At 33.8% G+C, this 19662-nt stretch overlaps 2 protein-coding genes across 3 annotated transcripts; one reads left to right on the top strand and one right to left on the bottom strand.

Annotated features, from left to right (window-relative positions):
* The first annotated feature begins 8530 nt into the window (after nucleotides 1-8530).
* On the top strand, nucleotides 8531-10610 carry LOC145014857 (Ribosomal protein S18). Of its 2 annotated transcripts, none has more exons than XM_078973291.1 (6): nucleotides 8531-8749; nucleotides 9249-9365; nucleotides 9465-9808; nucleotides 9895-9990; nucleotides 10056-10115; nucleotides 10209-10610. In XM_078973291.1, the coding sequence occupies exons 2-6, from the start codon at nucleotides 9263-9265 to the stop codon at nucleotides 10395-10397; spliced, it is 792 nt and encodes a 263-aa protein (XP_078829417.1). In that variant the 5' UTR covers nucleotides 8531-8749; nucleotides 9249-9262; the 3' UTR covers nucleotides 10398-10610. The 2 variants fall into 2 exon arrangements, with proteins under 2 accessions (XP_078829417.1, XP_078829418.1); XM_078973292.1 differs by having other exon boundaries at nucleotides 9258-9365.
* A 143-nt stretch (nucleotides 10611-10753) lies between these two features.
* LOC145014856 (uncharacterized) lies at nucleotides 10754-12937 on the bottom strand. The gene is made up of 5 exons (XM_078973290.1): nucleotides 12535-12937; nucleotides 11892-12454; nucleotides 11627-11816; nucleotides 11291-11566; nucleotides 10754-11203 (listed from the first exon to the last, which is right to left on the bottom strand). The coding sequence occupies exons 1-5, from the start codon at nucleotides 12634-12636 to the stop codon at nucleotides 10883-10885; spliced, it is 1452 nt and encodes a 483-aa protein (XP_078829416.1). The 5' UTR covers nucleotides 12637-12937; the 3' UTR covers nucleotides 10754-10882.
* Nucleotides 12938-19662: the final 6725 nt, after the last annotated feature.

Genomic DNA, 19662 nt, shown 5'->3' on the forward strand with positions numbered 1-19662 from the left:
TTTGGTAATTATCTTGTGACTAAAATTGGATTAGGTCAAATATAGATAATCACTAAACTAATTATTTAATTTATATTACTTGTTATTTGATCCCTAGTAAGTTTTGAATAGTTTCATATTACTCCCTTTAGGTTTTATAATTTAAATTTGAACTTAAAAGTTTTGTTTTTGATCCTCGGCATCCCAGTCACAAATAGAAGGGCATAATCGAGATAAAACATGCCATTGAAAAGTTCAATGAATCTCAAAAGATCTAGGAGTTTCAATTCATTTAAAACTTAAATTTCTTTTTCGTTTTTCATGGTGGGAATTGGTAAATCGTCATTTGCCTACCTTCAAATATTCTGCAACTAGATTTCGGCATCCCTCTTCTAGGTTGTAGAATGTTGTGTTGGATCCTAGCCTTGATGTTTCATTTGGATGTTACATCAAGGATTCTTATCAACTAACTTGAATTTTCTCCCATTTTGTAGATGTCTAAATCTTACAATTGGCTTCCCAAGTCCCTTGGAACAAGATTTCCAAATGAAGATGACATTCCACGATACGATCAAGGAAATGAGAGTCATGCTTCACTTCCTCCACCTCCTCCAATTATTCTCCCTAACCCACAAGTTCAAAGGCTTGAAAAGTTCAAGCTCACTCAATCCTTATTGGCAAGTAAACACGAAGATGGGAAACCTGTGTGTGCACACATCTTAGAGATGAAGTCACACATTAATAGGTTAAGGATGGTGGGTGTCGATATCTCAGAAATGTTGGCTGTTGACTGGGTTCTTCAGTCACTTCCTGAATCATATAGTGAGTTCGTTAGAGAGTACTATATGATGGACCATGACGTGACCCTCATTGATTTGACCTATTTGCTTATAGCTGCTAAATCAAAAATGATTTGGCGTGCTGATCGAACAAAATTTTCTGGCAAATCAAACTCCCAAACTTCAATGGACATTGAAAATAGTGACATTGGAAATCCAGAAAAGGAAATTTCTGAGATAGTTCCTTGTGCCATTCCAAAAGAGTCCATCTGCTTCTACTGCTAAGAGAAGGGGCATTGAAGACGAAGTTGTCCTGTTTGCCTAAGTGATCTAAGAGATGGGAGAGTCAATACGTATGGCTCTACTTCAGGTAAAATCCAATAACTAACTCTATAAGTTCCTATTCTTTGATTTTCAATACATGATGTGATAATATTACATTTTGATGTATTGTAGGATCGAAGAAAAGAGAGGAAGCTTAAGGGAAGAAGTAAGCTGAATCTGATCGTGAAGAAATGGATTTCGATCACATTTCTTGAAGATCGGATTTTTGAGCTACTACTTTAGAGTTAGAATAGATTGCTTAGAAATTGAAATAGCATAGTTTTCATTTGAATTGCATTGTAAGGACAAGTTTTTCCGCAAAAAAAATGAATTTTGATTTCGTCCTATTTATTTATCCTTGCAATGACATATGTGAAAATGGATGTTTATGTATTTCTAATTTTAGCAATGTTGAATTGGATGTGATTCTTGATTATGTTATTTGTGAAATGTCGAATATTTGCCAAATAAAGGAAGATTCTCATCGCCCAAGTTTCAATTGGACATAAACTTGGAATCATACAACTTGGTTTCGTGATGAATGAGAAACGTCATATTTTGGAAATTAGACTAATTCTTTGGCAAAGTGTCAAGAGAAGGACTAGGAGATCGAGTACACTAGATTGTGCGTTGATCAAGTCCATCACAAGAGTAATAAAGATATTCATCATGATTTACTAAAGTTTAGTAAATATGATTATACTTATAAGATTAAGTATAATTCTGAGTTGATTGAAAGAGTTTCAATCAATAGCAGAACGAATAAGAAGAATCAAGTAGGCAGAAAGATAAAAGTTTCTCTATTCTAAGAAGAAGGGAGAGTATCTTTTATTGTGTTTTATGATAAGTCTTAATGATTAAGAACCATATCTCAATTGATCCTCTAAGTGAATCTTAGTGCAATTGCATGTCTAAGAAGAGGAATAGAGAATTGTAGAAATGGTTAAATCAAGAGGTCAATCATACTTTGTTCCAATATCAAGTCTTAGAGTCAAGATTTTGACATTAGTGACAAGTCTTAAGTAGGTTTATAACACTCGACAAATGTGGAATTTGGAAAAGTTTTCTTATTCTTGCACATTTGAAATTGGTAAGTTGTGATGTCTTGGATAAGACAAAGACCAACCAGGACCAATTATGTGAAGTGTTAAAATTGACAAAAGGCTACACTAACTCTTGAATATTTGTTTGTCAAGAAATGTTTCTTGACAAGAGAATCTTATATGTCAAGGAGTCAGTGGGAGTCTTAATGGTCTTGAAAAGTTTCAAGAACAAATCAAGAGTAAACCTAGTTGATCATCACTAGCACACGACTTGAGGTTTAAAGCCTATCATGGATGACATACTCTTTTTCTGTGCCATTCCAATTGAGTTAATTATGCGTGTGAGTTCTATGAGTTCTCATTTGAATGCATAAAGACAAAGCACCTTGATCAATGGAAAGTACATTGATATGAAAGGGTGAGTTTCTTGGAAGACATGGTGGGCATTCATGTTACCATGAGGCAAGAAATCAAGATTGAACAAGTTCAGTCCATATGGTTTTGGATTGGTCGCAAACCTTCGTTTTGACAAATTCACATGGATAGGAACACATACATCATAAAATCTAAGTGTCATAAGGTTTTCCTCCTTCATGAAAATGATTGTGAGGAAATGCTTTCACTAAGAGAGATTTTAAGAAGATAGCAATTGTGAAAATTGTATTCTCAAATTCGATTATGATTACGACATCCCTTTTCATAGTTCGAATTGTGAGATTTGGCAATTGATCTGAACATTTGGGACTTAGTAACATAAATTCTGAATTGTTTAGACACACATGTGAGCTATCTAAAGCAAAGGTGTATGAGCTTAAAAATCTTAGATAAAGGCTTATCAAATCATTAAGTATTAGAAATATGAACTTAAGGAATTCAATAAGCATTGTTTTTTAGAAGTTCAATTGTTTTCTGAATACATGTCAAAGCTAGTGGGAGCATAAGTGTTATGCCGGTAAGAAAATAATCATCATGTTAGTGGGAGCATGATTATTATGGTAAGTATTGCAAGTTATCAATATTAATTATAGAAAACAAAGATTCATTTTGCAAAGTTGCAAGGGTTGAAAAGTTGTTTTGCTATAATTAAGGGAGAGGATATTATACTTCGTTTCAAAATTCTAAAGCTTAGATCGAGAAATGTTAATAAATTTAGTCAAGGATACATAGTGCATTCTCAAAATTCAATTATGATTACGACATCCCTCTTCATAGTTCGAATTGTGGGAACAGGGCACCTAAAATATTATGGCATAAGGATGATGAAGTATCATGTCTTTATGTGAGACATTATGCATCGTGTCCAATACGCTTCGGGTATAGGATCAATTGCATATGCTATAATATTTGACCATTCTAAAATTTTCCAAATGCCTAGGGCATTAAGAGGGAAAAGGGATTAGAACTGGTTTTGACTAAAATAATTAAACAACTATCAAAGGACGATCTAAGGTTCACTGAGGATTTGTCGCTTGTGAGTAGTTGGAAGTATAGTACTGGATGGACTATATTGACATTATTATGAATAGATAAAATTCTATTAAGAATGAGTTGTTATATGGCAAATATGGAAATGTTTCCATTAATGGGAGTTGGATATTAAGAAATTTTTCTAGATTAGAAACTTTTATGCAAGAAGGATGTTCAAAGGAATGTACTTTGAATGTGAGACTTCACGTCTATGGAATTGTCCTGTAACAATTTCCGATAGAATACCTTGTAATTCCATTAGCCGGGTCTTGGTGACTTTTGTGCTATGACATTACGAAAGAATTATTGCATAAAATGTTAGAATCTGACATATTCTAAAAGTGGCAAGAATTTGATATTCTTATACTAATAACAAGGATTGGGGATTGTGAAATGAGTTTCATTGGAAAAGTTTTCAATTGATCTATTTCACAAAGTATGGACCATAGGAAACCAAAGTGTATATGCTTGGAACATGGGACAATTGTGGTTATAATTCGAGTAATAAGTTGATTTTCTGAAATAGTAAGCAATGAATAATGAGTAATCAATATGGTGTTTAAATAAAAAGTATTTTTATTTACGATCAAAAGTTTTGGGACCATATAGGATTAATACTATTATTGTGTTTCATTTTGCATGTTTTGACTTCCAGAATAACCAGGTTATTCGAACCTCCACATTCGGTCATACGTTGGAAGTAAGTATGAAGGAAGACTGTCATGAATCTGTCTGTAGATTGTCTAAAGTGTTTAGACATAGCACAAGTTTGCTGCAGAGTTCATGAGTGCTTTGATAAGACTAAAGTATTGGATTAAACCCACGCTCACTTGAATCACTTCATGGTTTTATCACGAGTGATTGGTGAGACGATAACATTGTATATTCTTAAAACCGAGACATGTGAGTTGTTATTTGCTGGTCGGTTGCACATTGATGATAAGTAAACGCACTAGTAACTTGGTGTTATGAAACTTATTGTTGTGTGTGATTCGATTAGTAGGTGCAAGCAAGCATTTGAGTCAAAGTTTATCCATTCCTTTTACCCAAGGTGGGATAAAAGCGATATATGTGGGCCCCTCGATGATTTAGTGATGACAAAGGAAAGTGCTCGGCCAGGCCAGGGCTGATTTGATTTGTTCAATTAGTCAGTCGTCATAAATAGGAAATCGGGAAACGACACATAGACTGAGAGAATGATTTCAATCCATGTCTCATGTCTATACGATATCTTGTATAATGAAGGAATATATAATCCCTTATCTAAAGGCCACGCGTATCTGATAAGATCAGAGTTGACAACGGATTTTGAAAGCTACGATTGCTGATCAGGTTCTGAAGTTATGCAAAATAGTTATTAGACTTATCCAAGTGGGAGATTGTTGGATTAGTGTCTAAGTCCATAACTATTTTGGTATGTACTTGACCTGATTATGAGCATGGTCCTTTTGGGTTGCCTTCACCATAGCAATATGTAGGATGGATTAAGGAGAGAGAAAGGTTTAATTATGATTTATTAATATATTATAAGAATAATATATTAAAGGAAAAATCATATTGTTTAATTAATATTAGTCAATAATTAATTAAGAATTAATTTTGTGACTAATAGAGATTAATTAAATTAAGGGGACTGATATTGTAATTATAAGATAGTTACAAAGTTGGGCTTAGGATCCATTAGATGGAAATGGACGAATTCTATATGGAGGACCATAAAGAAATCGTCCAAGGGCCTTCTGGAATGGTCCATTGGACTGCTTAGGGCTTAACTGGTCAAATTAGGGTTTCCTAGTTGCAAACCCTAATAACCTACATGTATATATAGGACCCCTATGCCCCAAAAACGTGGCTAAGAGTTCCTCTATGGTTTCCAGCTATTTTTGGTGCCTCCTCTCTCCTCCCTCTTCATCCAAGTTGCTTAGTGGTGTTTGTGACTCCATTAGAGGTGCAACACTTGAGGCACTAAGCTTTCTGAAGCCAATCAAAGCAAGGATTGATTGTTATTGCTATATAACAATCAAAGGTAATTACTAAACCCTTATTTCAGTTCTTATTTGATAGATCTAGGGTTTGTAAGTCTTGGATTCATTACATGTATAATAGAGAAACCTAGATCCAAGCATTAGGGTTTGTATGAGCACATATGAGTGTTCTTATGCATAAAACCCATCATTGTGACCATGATAGATCCTTTTATGATCACTTTATTTATACTAGCTATATATAAACTAATGTCGAATGGATGGTTGAATGTGTGGATCTTTCATAAGCCCACAACCAAACAAGGAACATGAAATGAGGTGGAAATCACACATTCCACTACCTATCGGATATTATTTATAAACAACCCTGATGTATATGATAAGTAATCACAAAGTTAATACCCCTTTTAGACAATTTGAAAATTTACCATTACATAAATTAGTTAATGCTTATTGTGAGTGTTCATTATAACCATGCTAATATGACTAATGACCTGCGCGACGTTCTTCAGATGTCGAAAATTTATGACGTTTGTCACTCTAGACTTGCGGGTCTAACTTTAGCGAACAACTGAGGTGCGGGGTTGTCAATCCCGTATAGATCTATACACAAACTCACGCTCTCCCTCCAGGAGACTCTGGTTATAATTCAGGATTTTAAGAGGTACCGTGTTTGGTACAACGAAGGAGTGGCTCACAATCCTGTATTAACTAGTTTACATAAAGTGTGTTGAAGTTATCTTTTCCTTGTTATCATTTGTATTATCCTTTTATATCATTCACAATTGTATAAAATAATCATATTTTTATATAATTATTCCTTTGACCCAAAAGAGTAAAATAACGCGACTGTTCCCCAAACTATACATATTATAGTTTATCTTGTTTGTTTACTGAAAATACTTATATAATCATTTATATAAATACATATTAAATATCTTCTCTAGATGTTTTTAAGTGAATATGTCATACAAACTTACTTCTAACACAAGTATAAAAACATTTAGTACAATAAAGACAATTTCTAGTTTTTGACTTTTCTGTCCATGTTTTTAGAAAAATTATAGAAAAATCATCGTAAGTCGAAATTTGGATCCACAAACTCTGAGAGTTTAGAAAATAAGTCTACTTTGTTCATAATTTTTATTATAATTTTTAGTGGTTTCAAACCAGTGTGAAAATATTCATCTTCACAGACTAGTCTGAAATCATTTCTGAAATGATAGACAGTTTTGTAAAAATCGCCATAAATTGTAGAAAAATTGTATGAACACGTGCGAGTAGTCTTTAGAAAGGTATAAACCTGAACTATTTGCATATTGAACAGTTTTGAAAAATATTAAGTTTAAGACGGTCAAAACAGTCGGTGAATACACCATAACCTTTTCTGTTAAAAGCTGATGTTTAAGTTTAGATTATGTTTTGGTGTTGTAACTTGTATTTTTAGTTTGCAAAGCCTTTAAATCATCCAAATAAGATTTTTTTACTTGTACCCCCCCCCCCCCCTAAAAACTTGGAAAACTCGAAAATGAAGGGGTATGAACTCATCTTGAGTGGATTCCTTAGTGGATAAAGAGATGAATATGAAGATCCTCAAGCTTAGAACACTTGAAGATGATTGAAGAACACTTGAAGATGGTATTAACCTATGGATAATAACACATATAAATGTGTGTAAATGTAACAAAACTAGTAAGAATGTGAGTAAAAACACCAGATTAACAAGGAAATGCTTACCAAAATTCTAAGAACTAACTTATGAAGCTTTATCCTTGAAGGTTTTGAGCTTGTTCTTGAGAGGTGAAATGAAGAAGATGGAGGAAAAGATGAAGTTGAGGATGATGAGGTGGGGGGGGGGGGGGTGGACGTTATTTTTAAGGGTGGAGGGGGAAGGAGGGTGGTGGGGTGGGTAGGGGGTGGGGTGGGGTGAGATGACATGCATGGTTACATGTTGAATAAAGGCCTGGTTATTTGTTGTGTAATAGATTTGTTGGGAAAGATGAAACCATCTTGTCCCCTAATGTCAACTTTTTTTTTTTTTTTAAATTTTATAAAAATCTAGGTAGTTTTATAAAAGCGTGATAATTTTTATAAAAAAATGATATTTTATAAAAAATGTGGTATAATAATGTATAATTACTTAATTTGAATCCTAAAAATTCAAATTAGCATAAGAACCTCATAATCATCAAAGTAATTACTATATCGTGTTATGAATATTATTTTTGCCAAAATAATATATACTTGAATAATCGAATTTTGCGTTGTAAATCCTAAAACCCTAATTATAGCCGATTTGACTTGTTTGACTTGTTAACTTTGTTTGACCCAGAATTGACAGTTGTCACACATTGCATAATATGATTCTTGAAGAAGAAGGAAGAGCAATATGTCGGTACAACAAAATGAAGTTTTGCCAAATTTCGAAGAAGTAGCCGATGGTACACAAGAGTATAGGGCAAATAGAAGAGAAGTACACAATCGCGACATTCATCACGCCCTTCGTGCTGATTTGACGAATCAGACGAGGATTCTGATATGTTCGTCGAGAGCGAAGATTCTGAAGACGAGAGTGACGTTCAAGAGAATGATGAAGACAATGAGGTCGATGACAATGACGATGATTCCGAGTGACGTATTTTGGTTTTTTTAAAATTAGGATATTAATTATGCTTTCTATGTTGTGGTTTGTTTGATTTTTTGTTTGTTTTTTTTTTAATTTTCTACTTATTTAAATATTAGGTATAATGTAATTTTTATTTTAATTAATGAAATGCTTTTTATTTTTAATTAAATTTTATGTTTATTATTAATTTAAAATTATAAATCATAAAAAAGAATTATTTTTATTTAAAAAAACAAAAAAACAAACTCCGGTCAAACCATCATGTAACAATTATAATAACAAATTAAGTGATATAGACAGATAATTTTACTAGACCATAAAGCCCAAAACCGAATTCTCTGTAAACCCAAAAGCGAACCGAAAAGCCCAGCATTTCCACTGCCCTTCTTCTCCATCGTTTCCCATCATCGACGAGACAACCAGACGAGCCTCAACCTTGGACGGCTCGACCAGAGACTCCGACGACCACTCGACACTCACACCTCGATGATCTACTGTTCTGCACAGAAGCACCAGGAAGAAGTTACAGCTATAGCTTCGTAAGCGGTAAGTAAACTAGGGTTCTTGATTTTCATTTGATTCGTACACTACACTTATTGATTTGCATTTCTGTTTATCAATCTGGGATTATATGAAAGTAATTATTGATTTCTTGTTATGTTTATGGCGCTTACACACTCTCGCGAATGTCCAGTCTCCCTTAAGCCTTTGCACTTTCCACGATATATTAATTTTGTTTACTTGCTACATAAATCGGCTAAACATGCGCATATACAGTGGTTGGAGCGATTTGATGTCAACCAAAAATTCGAAATTATCACTGGCATTTCAACAAACAGTTAGCATGCGTACTTAATAAGAAACTATATAAATATAATTGCTAAATAGCCAATCCAGAAATGATACGACTATTCTGTCATTTTTCAGAACTCAAAGACTGACCTACAATTAATTAGAATACATGTTGCATCATCCTAACAGGAATCCTCATCACCATTTATACTGTTATTGCAAAATTAAAGTTTTAACTAACTTTTATTGTTAGTATTCATAGGAGAAATGAAACTTGTTCAGGATGTTCTAAGGTCTCTTGCAGCTGGCATTTCACCTAGTTGCCATGGTTTTTCAATCACCAGGACTCTGGCCACAAGTAGTGCTTCAGGTATCATAACTATATATTCTTATTTTGTTGTCATTCATACATTCATAACTACTATGTCTATGACATTGATTCATATCTCATTTGTTTATTCTTTCACAGCTATCGACCCCTATGCAAATACAAACACTTCAGAGACATTGGATGACTTTGAAAGAAGCATTTTTGGTGATCTTCCAGGAAGCAGTTTGACTTCAAGTTCCTTTTTTCAGAAATTAGATCAGCAAAAAAAGGCTTTAGATAGATCTAGAATGAATGGTCCTTCTAGAAGATCAGGGTTTTTGGATGGTTTAGATGATAGTTTCACATCTTTGACTGATGGTATGGATGGGAAATTGAAAGAAGCTGCTACTTACTTTGAATATGACATGAATGAAATTGAAAAAGATGATTATAAATTCAGATCAGATGTCACTTTTTGGCCTGGTAACACTTATGATGTTAAGGTATTATCAACTATTATAAATATAAAACAATAACTATTTTGTTCTTTTTTTTATCACTCTTTCTCAATTGTGTAAGACATATGCAGGATCTTGATCTTACAAAACCAGGTATTCGTAAGCCATCAAAAAGATTAGAGTTTGAAGTAACAACACAAGAAGTTCTACAAAAAGCTGATTTCAGGGTAAGCAGCTTAAAAATCATTCACTTTCATTTCACTTAATGATTTTTTGCATATGGTTGATGCAGAATGTGAGGTTTCTTGCTAACTTTATAACCGAGGCTGGAGTTATTATCAAGAGAAGCAAGGTATAAAACTATAAATAAAAGTTTTCTGTTGTTTTATTGCATTCTGAAGTTGGTATTTTAGTTTCTTTTTAAATGTTTTTTGTTATGATGTAGACAAAAATCAGTGCAAAAGCACAGAGGAAGATAGCTAGAGAGATAAAAACAGCAAGGGCATTTGGATTAATGCCATTTACAACAATGGGAACAAAACACTTCATTTATGGGAGGACAATGCAGGATCTTGACAAGGATTATGAGTATGAAGTTTATGAGCAGAATTTTGTTGATTCAGATGCTTCTTAGAGCCTTTTGTTTTTGTTTGTTGTAAGTGTCTTTATCCATTTAGACCTTTTTTTTATTTATTTATTACTGAATGATTCCAAAGTACATTTTTGTTTTGAGGAGATTACATCTCTCAACATCATGCTGATCTATATTGTAGGATTGGCTTTTGCTTATTGCTTATGCATCTCCCAAATGAAATAAACATATAAACGTTGAAGTTTTTTGTGTTGATGTAATCTTTTTGATAGGCCTTCTAAACAATGATTTTTCAGTTGTTAAAACTATTCTTTTTTCTCATTCATGATCATGTCATAAATGTGTCTTATGGCATGTTTGTTGGTTTCCATTTGAAACTTTAAACTTTTTAGAAGAGGTTTACTATTCAATTAAGGATTCAGGTGCTTGATAGAAAAAATGGCTTTACATAAGTCAAAAAACTGAGTTGAAAGAAACCACAAACAAGAAACCTGAAATCACAATTTACAACTGTACAAAGATAACATTTACATCAAAAGTTGGGTAGAATTTATAATGTTAGCTTTCTGAGCTATCATTTTATCAATCTGTCTGTTTGCCTGTTGAGGGAGCATACAAGGAGGTGCGTCTGAAGGCATGGTCGCTGATCTTGCTAAAAAACCCGTTTGCTTTTGATCCGCAAAACAATACAAAGAGTCCACACACTCTTCGTGTGAAGTCGAAGGCCTAACTGGTTTAAAATTCAACAGCTTTGCGTATTCCACTATCAAATGAAACATGTAATCGTAAATCCTATCAATATTCAATCTCTCCATAAAATCTTGCACCGATTTCCCTATCTCATCTGCCTGTCAATCACCCCAAAACAAAATTAAATGTAAATCTATCAAAGAAGATAGAGAAATAGTGGCAATAAATATAATGGGAAACTTTACCTTGATCGGATTTTCATTTCCCCATTCAACCGCTGTTTTAATGGATGGACATATGTTGCCTGGAGAGATGGGTAAGTAGTTTCTTTTTGGGAAAAGGCCTCGGCTGAAGAAATCATCATACTTTGGGTTGATTATAAGAGGAACACAACCACATGCCAAAATGTATTTCAAGCTTACAGACCAAGCATAACCCTCAGCATATATTTTATACCGATGATTGCATTGGTTCGATAGTTTCGACTGCTTAAACCCATCCATTACTTCTCGGGTCCAATTCTACAACACAACACCAAAAAATGAGTAAAAGAAATAAAAAATCAGAAATCATTTAGGTACCTGACGCATGATTTCTGCTCCCCATTGTTCAGTGTCGTTACACTGCAACAATGCTTCTCTGATCGGAGAAACAACATCTGGGTTTCCTCTCCAATATGCATACGGATACTTGTTCTTCCAGCTTTGTTTCTGCGAACCTTCTTTAATGCTTTGAAACTCTTCTTCCCATGGTCCTATGTTGATTTCTGGCCTGGTTGAATTCACATATTATCAAGTCTATACAGATCGATTTGTCAAGAGTGATGAAAAGATTCAAGAGTTTTACCAGCCCCAAAAAGACCAGTCGGGAAACGGGATGTCGTAGTGGTTAGGGGTGGTGCAATAACGGAAAATAGGAAGAGGGGTATTCGATGAGTTTCTTTCGATTAAGGGTTTGTCCATGCAATCGAACATCATGTCCACATCTGGGACTCTACCTGGGAATCTTTTAAGGAGCTGCAAAAATCCCCATATGGTAAACATGGCGCGACTCTGGACACAATCGTAATAATAATCCACGTACAGTCTTCCATTGATGATGACGACGCGGAAAGAAGCGAACTTTTTGACTTCCATTAACAGGGCGTGTGAAATACGGGTTTCCGACCATGGCTCCAGATCGTGGTGTATCCATCTGAAAAAACGAGGGCATTTTTCGATTTTGCGAGTGAATGGGATTTGGTTGGTGTGAGACTTAATTCCACAGGAAAAGAAAGAGCACTGTATGATTCTGGAAGCTCGAGCGATTTTTGTTTCGTTGTTGAATTGTTTGGCAGGGAATTCATGCCAAGGCGTTGGTTCTAAGTTGTAACCGATAATGGTTTTCGTCTGCGTTGCCAAGTTGTCCACCTGTTCGACGAAATGCCACAATCAACAACTTAAAAAAAAAAATTTTTGGCAGAAATGTAAAGAAAGATTTAGGAAGATACCTCAAAGAGGAAGATGCCGGTGAGAACGAGAGCGAACAGAAGAACACGGAAAAGCGGGAGGGACGTAGGGCTTCGGTTCGGTTTCCTTGCAACCGTGCCCATGATTTGAAATTCCTCAACATTGCGTTGTGTGAACGATGTAAAACTCGAAAATTACGTATCTCCTTCCTTCCCTCCCTCTCTCTCTAACAGTTGTCTCTCTCTCATATCGCACTGAGTTTGTGAACACCACAAATTGCCATCTCCGCCTCCTACTCCTCCGAGCGTCTCCCAGCAATTGAATTCCATGTCGCCTTTCCTCAATTATCAGTTATCACAAACACATAATCAACCATGGGACACCAAACACTTTTTCTTTATATGTTAAGACTTGTAATTTTTACTGATTGCAGCATATTAAATTATAAATGGAACAATATTTTTCACATTATGAAAAAATATAAACTAGCAAATATCAAAGCATCGTGAATAACTGGATTATTAAAAAAACATTTCCAGTGAAGTTCTTAATATTTTCTCATTCGACGTGAATAATATGGGCCATAGTGTCTTTAACTTTTGGAGCTTTTTGCTTTTTAACAAAAAAAAAAAAAAAAAAATTGTTTGGAAGATGAATGTTTAGTTTTAGTTATTAAAAAAAAAAAAAAAAAAAAAAAAAAAAAAAAAAAAAAAAAAAAAAAGACAACAAACTTTATGTATCATTTAAGAAAAAACTAATTTCAAATTATTCTTTTTTATGTAATTTTATATATTTAAAAAAACTTTCGATTATTTTTATCAGATAATTATATAACAAATAAAAACTACATCTTTTTTGCTACCAACAACCATTTAATTTTATCAAACACGTCCTATGTAATATTCCAAAATATTTTTCTTATATGATGTATAGATTCAAACTTGGAGCTGTTTCGTCGCATCTTAATTGAAAATTTATGAGTAGGAACTCTTAGGTTGCGTTTAGTTACGGAAAAACAATTTTCATTTTCCGTTTTTTGTTTTCCCTTTTCGATTTTCGTTTTTCGTTTTCATTTTTCATTGAAAAATTTAGAAAACGTGTTTAGTTAAACTTATTAATTTTTCATTTTCAGTTTTAGAAAATTAGAAAACGTGTTTAGATGTGTATTTTTCTATCGATTTTCATTTTTAGAAAACGGTAGCGGTGGTAGGGTGTGGATGTGGGTGGGGGCGATGATGGTAACGGGTCGGTGGCGGTGGTGGTGATGACATGCGATGGTGATGACGACGGCAACGGTGGTGGTGGTGCTAGTGATGGGTTAGTGGTGGTGATGGTAGGTCGGTGATTGTCGTGATGGTGTTGCGTGGGTGGGGGTGCGAGTGTGTGTTTGTACGTGTGTGTTTGTGGGGGTAGGTATAGGTTTGTGTGTGTGTGGGTGTATGTGTTTGTGAGGGTGGGGGTAGGTGTAGGTTTGTGTGTGTGTGGGTGTATGTGTTTGTGAGGGTGGGGGTAGGTGTGAGTGTATGTTTGTGGGGGTGTGCATGGGTATGTGTGTGAGTGTGTTTGTGTGTGTGTGTGTGTTTGTGGGTGGGTGTGTATGTGTATATGTGTGTGTGTGTGGGTGTATGTGTGGGTGGGTATATGTGTGTGTGTGTGTTTGTGTGTGGGTGTGTGTGGGTGGGTATGTATGTGTATGTGTGTGTGCATGGGTGTGTGTGGGGGTGGGTATGTATATGTGTGGGTGGGTGGGTGTAGGGTGTTAAGGTGGGGGTAGGTAGAGGTGGATGGGGTAGAGTGGGTGTGTGTTTATAGAAAAATTTTAGAATTAGAAAAATGTGGAAAACAATAATTATCAGTTTTCAAAATTCTCATTTTTCTTGGAATTTTTTTCCGGAAAACGGCTCATTTTTCCGCAACTAAACGCACCCTTAATTTTCCATATTCAATGGGTTGGGATGCATTTTAATAAAAGCCTCTTAATTTATCAAAAACTTCTTAAAAATTCAAATACATACCCATGTTTGAATTAAAAGAAAAGAAAAACATTTTCTATCCCTTTATGTCTTTATGCTTTTCATCTGAATGACTAAGTTGGCTCCACACATCACTCAACTTTATGTTGTCTTAGGTATTACTACATGTAAGGGTGACAACTGATGACATGGCATGAAACAAAATTGGGAACAAACTAAAATTTGAATTTGTGTTTATGTCGTGTTCGTGTCAAGAATAAAAAAACATAACATCGTGTCATTTCATGTTCATATTCAAAATTCGACATGAAATTGATACGAATTAGCATTTCAGTCGTGTTTTTCGTGTTTGTCATGTTATCTATGATTAAATATTAATTAAATAAATTAGTTGTTCTATTATATCATCTTTCCTGTCGTGTGGTGTCGTGTTTGTTGTTTTTTTTAATTGGTTCGTTTTCGTGTTATTTGAAAAAAACACGACATCATATCATATCGTGTTCGTGTTATAAAAAATATTGTCGTGTCGTGTCAGACAAAAACACGACACAGTAACCCGGTTTGCCACCCCTAACTACATGTCTACTAAAAAAATGACTTCACATCAACATTGCATCATTTTTCATAATATCCTTACTATCACATCACAAATAATTCGACATGGTTAATAGTAAAAAAATTCTATACTTATTTATTTATTTATTATTAAAATTACATTAAATAAAAATATATAATTTTTAGAACCCAAAAAAAAACATTTCGTTAATAAAAAAATTACATTAAAAACCTACATTACAAATTAAAAATACATAAAAATTAGGGTAAATGGCACAAAAAACACTCTTTTTACACAGAAATTCGATTTTGACACCGTGTTTTTTTTTTTTTTTGTCAATTTTGACACTGTGTTTTCCAATTTGTTACAATTCTGACCACTTGACCGGTTAATCAGGTTGCATGCTGACGTGGCATGATGACGTGTCAGTTTTGAAGACGTGGCATGTTAACATTATATGCTGACGTGTCGAAATGGATTTTTTTTCCACAAAAAACACTAAGTTTTCATTTTTTTTTTCGATTTTGATACTAAGTTTAATTTTTTATTTCAATTTTGACATTATGTTTTTTTTGTTCCAATCGAACATTATTTATCAAATTTTGTTCAATTTTATCTAGTTTCCATTTGAAACCGTATAGATATATTTTTTTTATATACATTTAAACTGTACAAACATATTTTTTTCGTTTAAATACCACATTTTTATGAAAATACAAGGTGTTTTTTTTCTTACATTCAAAGCATTAGTTATATCATAAGAATCAAACTAAACATAAGTTTCTAATAACATGTAAAAATTTGATGGTTGCAAACCTGATATCTGAGTTTTGATCGACTACACGTCTCCAAACCTTCAAACGCATTTTAAAGTAGCATATTTAATATAAAATACAATTTTTATATAACTAATACATATTTATATATAAAAATATGGTTCGAGTGTAAAAAAAAATGTATTTATGCAAAACTATGATTTTTAAATGAAAAAAAAAACATATTTATAAGGTTTAAATGTATTAAAAAAATATTTATACGGTTTCAAATAGAAAATTATCAACATTGAACAAAATTGAAAAAAATGATGTTCGATTTGGAACAAAAAAACATAGTGTCAAAGTTGAAAGAAAAAATTTAAACTTAGTGTCAAAAATCAAAAAAAAAAAATGAAAACTTAGTGTTTTTTGAGAGAAAAAAAAATTCAATTTTGACACGTCAACATATAATGTCAGCATGTCACGTCATAAAAACTGACACGTCAGCATGTAACCTGGTTAACCAGTCAAGTGGTCAGAATTGTAACAAATTGAAAAACATAGTGTCAAAATTGACACAAAAAATAACACAGTGTCAAAATCAAATTTCTATGTAAAAAAAATGTTTTTTCTGTCATTTACTATAAATTAAGACATCAAATTTAAACCTACCTTATTAATTAAAAAACATAGAAATATATATATATATATATATATATATATATATATATATATATATATATATATATATATATATATATATATATAAGCAATAGGAACTAATGGTCGTATTTCTCGCGGACCTTGCGTTCAAGTTTCAAAAATGTTGTTAGATTTTCCGACGCGATATCCGGTTAGGGCTTTGTGTCCAAAAATTTCAGATCGGTAAGTATTATTTGTTGGCAATGAGCTTCCTTTGTTTTTTCGAACTTTATTTCGAGAAAATTTAGATGTTTGTCTATTTTTTTTCGAAAGCACATCATCAATCCTCGTTGCGGACGACGATGTCGCCCTTTGAGCCTTGTCCCTTCCTTTCGGTCGACGAAGTATGACTTTCCAATGGACTCTTCCCTTGGTCTCGTTAATGTCATCATTGAGGTCAAGGCCAAAACTCACATTTAACTCAGATGTTCTCGACCTTTTGTTGTTGAAAAACTTGGAATCAAGAATTATGAAATTAGTATGGTATATGTTGTTGGAAATAGTTTGCGGAGTATGTATGGTTGGTGAATAAAGATTGTTGTTGACATGAGATGTGAACATTTGTTGTATCGAAAAATATATGCGTACATATCATTAGGGGTGTTTATAATATTTTGATTTTGATCCATAATTACTAGATAAAAAGTTAAGAGTACATAAATAAATGGATGTGTTTATAGTGTGAAATATGTATAAGAGTGTTAGTATTTAGAGGTAATGAATTTTAGAATGTGAAAAAATTTCCCAGTTAAAATTTATAAAACAAATCTCATCAATAATATATTTTTTTTTCTATTTAGGTTTTGTTAGATTTTAATGTTTTTTTTTTTTTTTTTTCTATTTAGGTTTTGAACAGTCCGTCATTCATGTGGAAAAGAAAGAAAATATTGAGAATAAGAGTGTCTTATAGTAGAATGTATTTTGTCAGAATGTATAAAATGAATCTTAGCAATATTATTCTTTCAGATGAATTAGTGTTGTTTGTTGGATTTTAATGTTTTTGTTGCATTTGTTATAGGAATTGTTAGAAGACCTTATAGGAATGACGTGAAGAATGAATCAATGATTGATCATGCTTATAGTTTAAGAATGTTGTTTTTTATAAATTACACTTGTTATTTTTTTTCCAGAATGTTGTTATTATTCAAGAATATTCTGTTTGTATCACAATCATAGAATATAATTATTTGATATATTATTAATTCAATAACTGATTCTGTATATTGTTTCATAATGTATGTAACATCCCAAAATTTACGACCAAAATTTTTATTTTTAATATAACAATTATAAAATCATTTGTCTAAAACAACTATAATATCAACCAATGTATCAATAGTCAAAACATGTTATATGATAAAACAACATCAGAGTGTAAATTCCAAAGATCTTATGTGCCGAAAATATGTGTGATGCGCTGCGATCATGCTGGCTCTTTTTCCTTCGAAGAGGAAGTACCTAAAATCAAAACTAAAAACCGTAAGCACAAAGCTTAGTGAGTTCCCTAATCATCCCACATACCATACAATACACATATTTCCTAGCATATCTGGGTGTTGGCCTACCCCTTCGGTCTCTTTCAACCGGTAACCGCCTAGCTTATCTGGGTGTTGGCCTACCCCTTCGGTATCCTTAAACTGGTAACTGTCTAGCATATATGGGTGTTGGCCTACCCCTTCGGTCTCTTTCAACCGGTAACAGGGACTATTTCACCTCTCCTACCACTATCACATAATATCATAGCATACTAGCAAATAAAGCATAACGGATAGTGGCATACCAGAAAATTATTACAAAGACAATCATCTCAACTATAATCAACTACTAGTCGAACGACATTAGTGCCTTCGACCCACTTCTACTTAAAGGTAACTCACATCAAATGATGTGAAGTAGCTGAACTGTTCTCGGCTCTGAAATCAACCCCACTCAAACTCCTACACATAAAAGAGTTCCTTTGATTACCCTTTTCATACTCATAAACCCTTAAGGGTCAACTTTGCTCAAAGTCATAGTCAATGTCAACATCCTGGTCAAAGTCAACATTTCGGTCAAAGTCAACATTCTGGGTTGACTTAGCTCGCTAAGTTGACCCATCCACTTGCCGAGTTCCATAAATCAGAAAACTCATAAATCGCGATCCGACTCGTCGAGTTCCTCCTATCCACAGAATCGGGACTTTCCCACTCAACTCGTCAAGTCCGTCCTTGAACTCGCCGAGTCTTTCCTTTTACATAATTGGGGCACTTCGACCCAACTCGTCGAGTTCATTTATGAACGTGTCGAGTTCTTCAGTTTGTTAAGCTATCTTAATAGATTAAGCTCCCATCCTTCAGATCTAAGCTCCATACATCATATGCATATAGAAAATGTCCTTTTAAGGGTAAAGTTTCCACCTTCACCCGTTAATACCTTTCCATAATGGATTTAGCTCAAACCCTAACTCTTTAAGACCTAGATCTTTATCCAAAAGCCATTAATACTTCAAGCTAAGGCATACAAACTGAGATCTAGACCCTAGACACCACTTGAACACGTAAAGTCTTTACCTTTCTCTCCATACATAGCCTTTTGGGGCTTAAAAGGCCAAAATGACATCCTAGAGCTTGCATGGGGCTTTAGTAGCCATAGAGTTTGCACATTTAGGCCATGAAAGCCCTTCAAGGTCCTGGATCTAGAAGTATACTCACTTGGGACGTCCATTTCCAAAGGACCATGCTACTTGGACCAAAACACAATTAAAGTGACAATGAAGAGATCTAAGTAATCATTAAGCAAGTTTGAGACTTGCTTACCAGAAAATGTTGCAAATGGAGTGAAGTTTCTGGATCTAAAAGCTTTCTCTTGGGCCCTCAAGCTTCTCCTTCTTCTACAAGCTTCAAATACACAAGTTTCCTCTAAAAAATGACTTACAAGTTCACACAAGGCATTAGGGTTTCGAATTTAGTGTTTGGGACTTGGAGGTTGTAAATGAGGCCAACCTAGGAAGGTTAGGGTGTGTAGATAGGGTGCTAAACCCTGAAAATTAGGGTTTCATTATGGACGTCCTACACGTCGAGTTGAGGCTTCTCAACTTGTCCAGTAGGTTTCACAACCCGAGTCCAAATCCATCTCTATTCGACGAGTTTGGGGTCTCCAACTCGTCGAGTTTCTATACAAAAATGAATAAATGACAATAAATAA

The sequence above is a fragment of the Lactuca saligna genome, chromosome 9, assembly GCF_052625555.1.
Source record: "Lactuca saligna cultivar CGN05327 chromosome 9, ASM5262555v1, whole genome shotgun sequence".
Taxonomy (NCBI): Eukaryota; Viridiplantae; Streptophyta; class Magnoliopsida; order Asterales; family Asteraceae; genus Lactuca; species Lactuca saligna.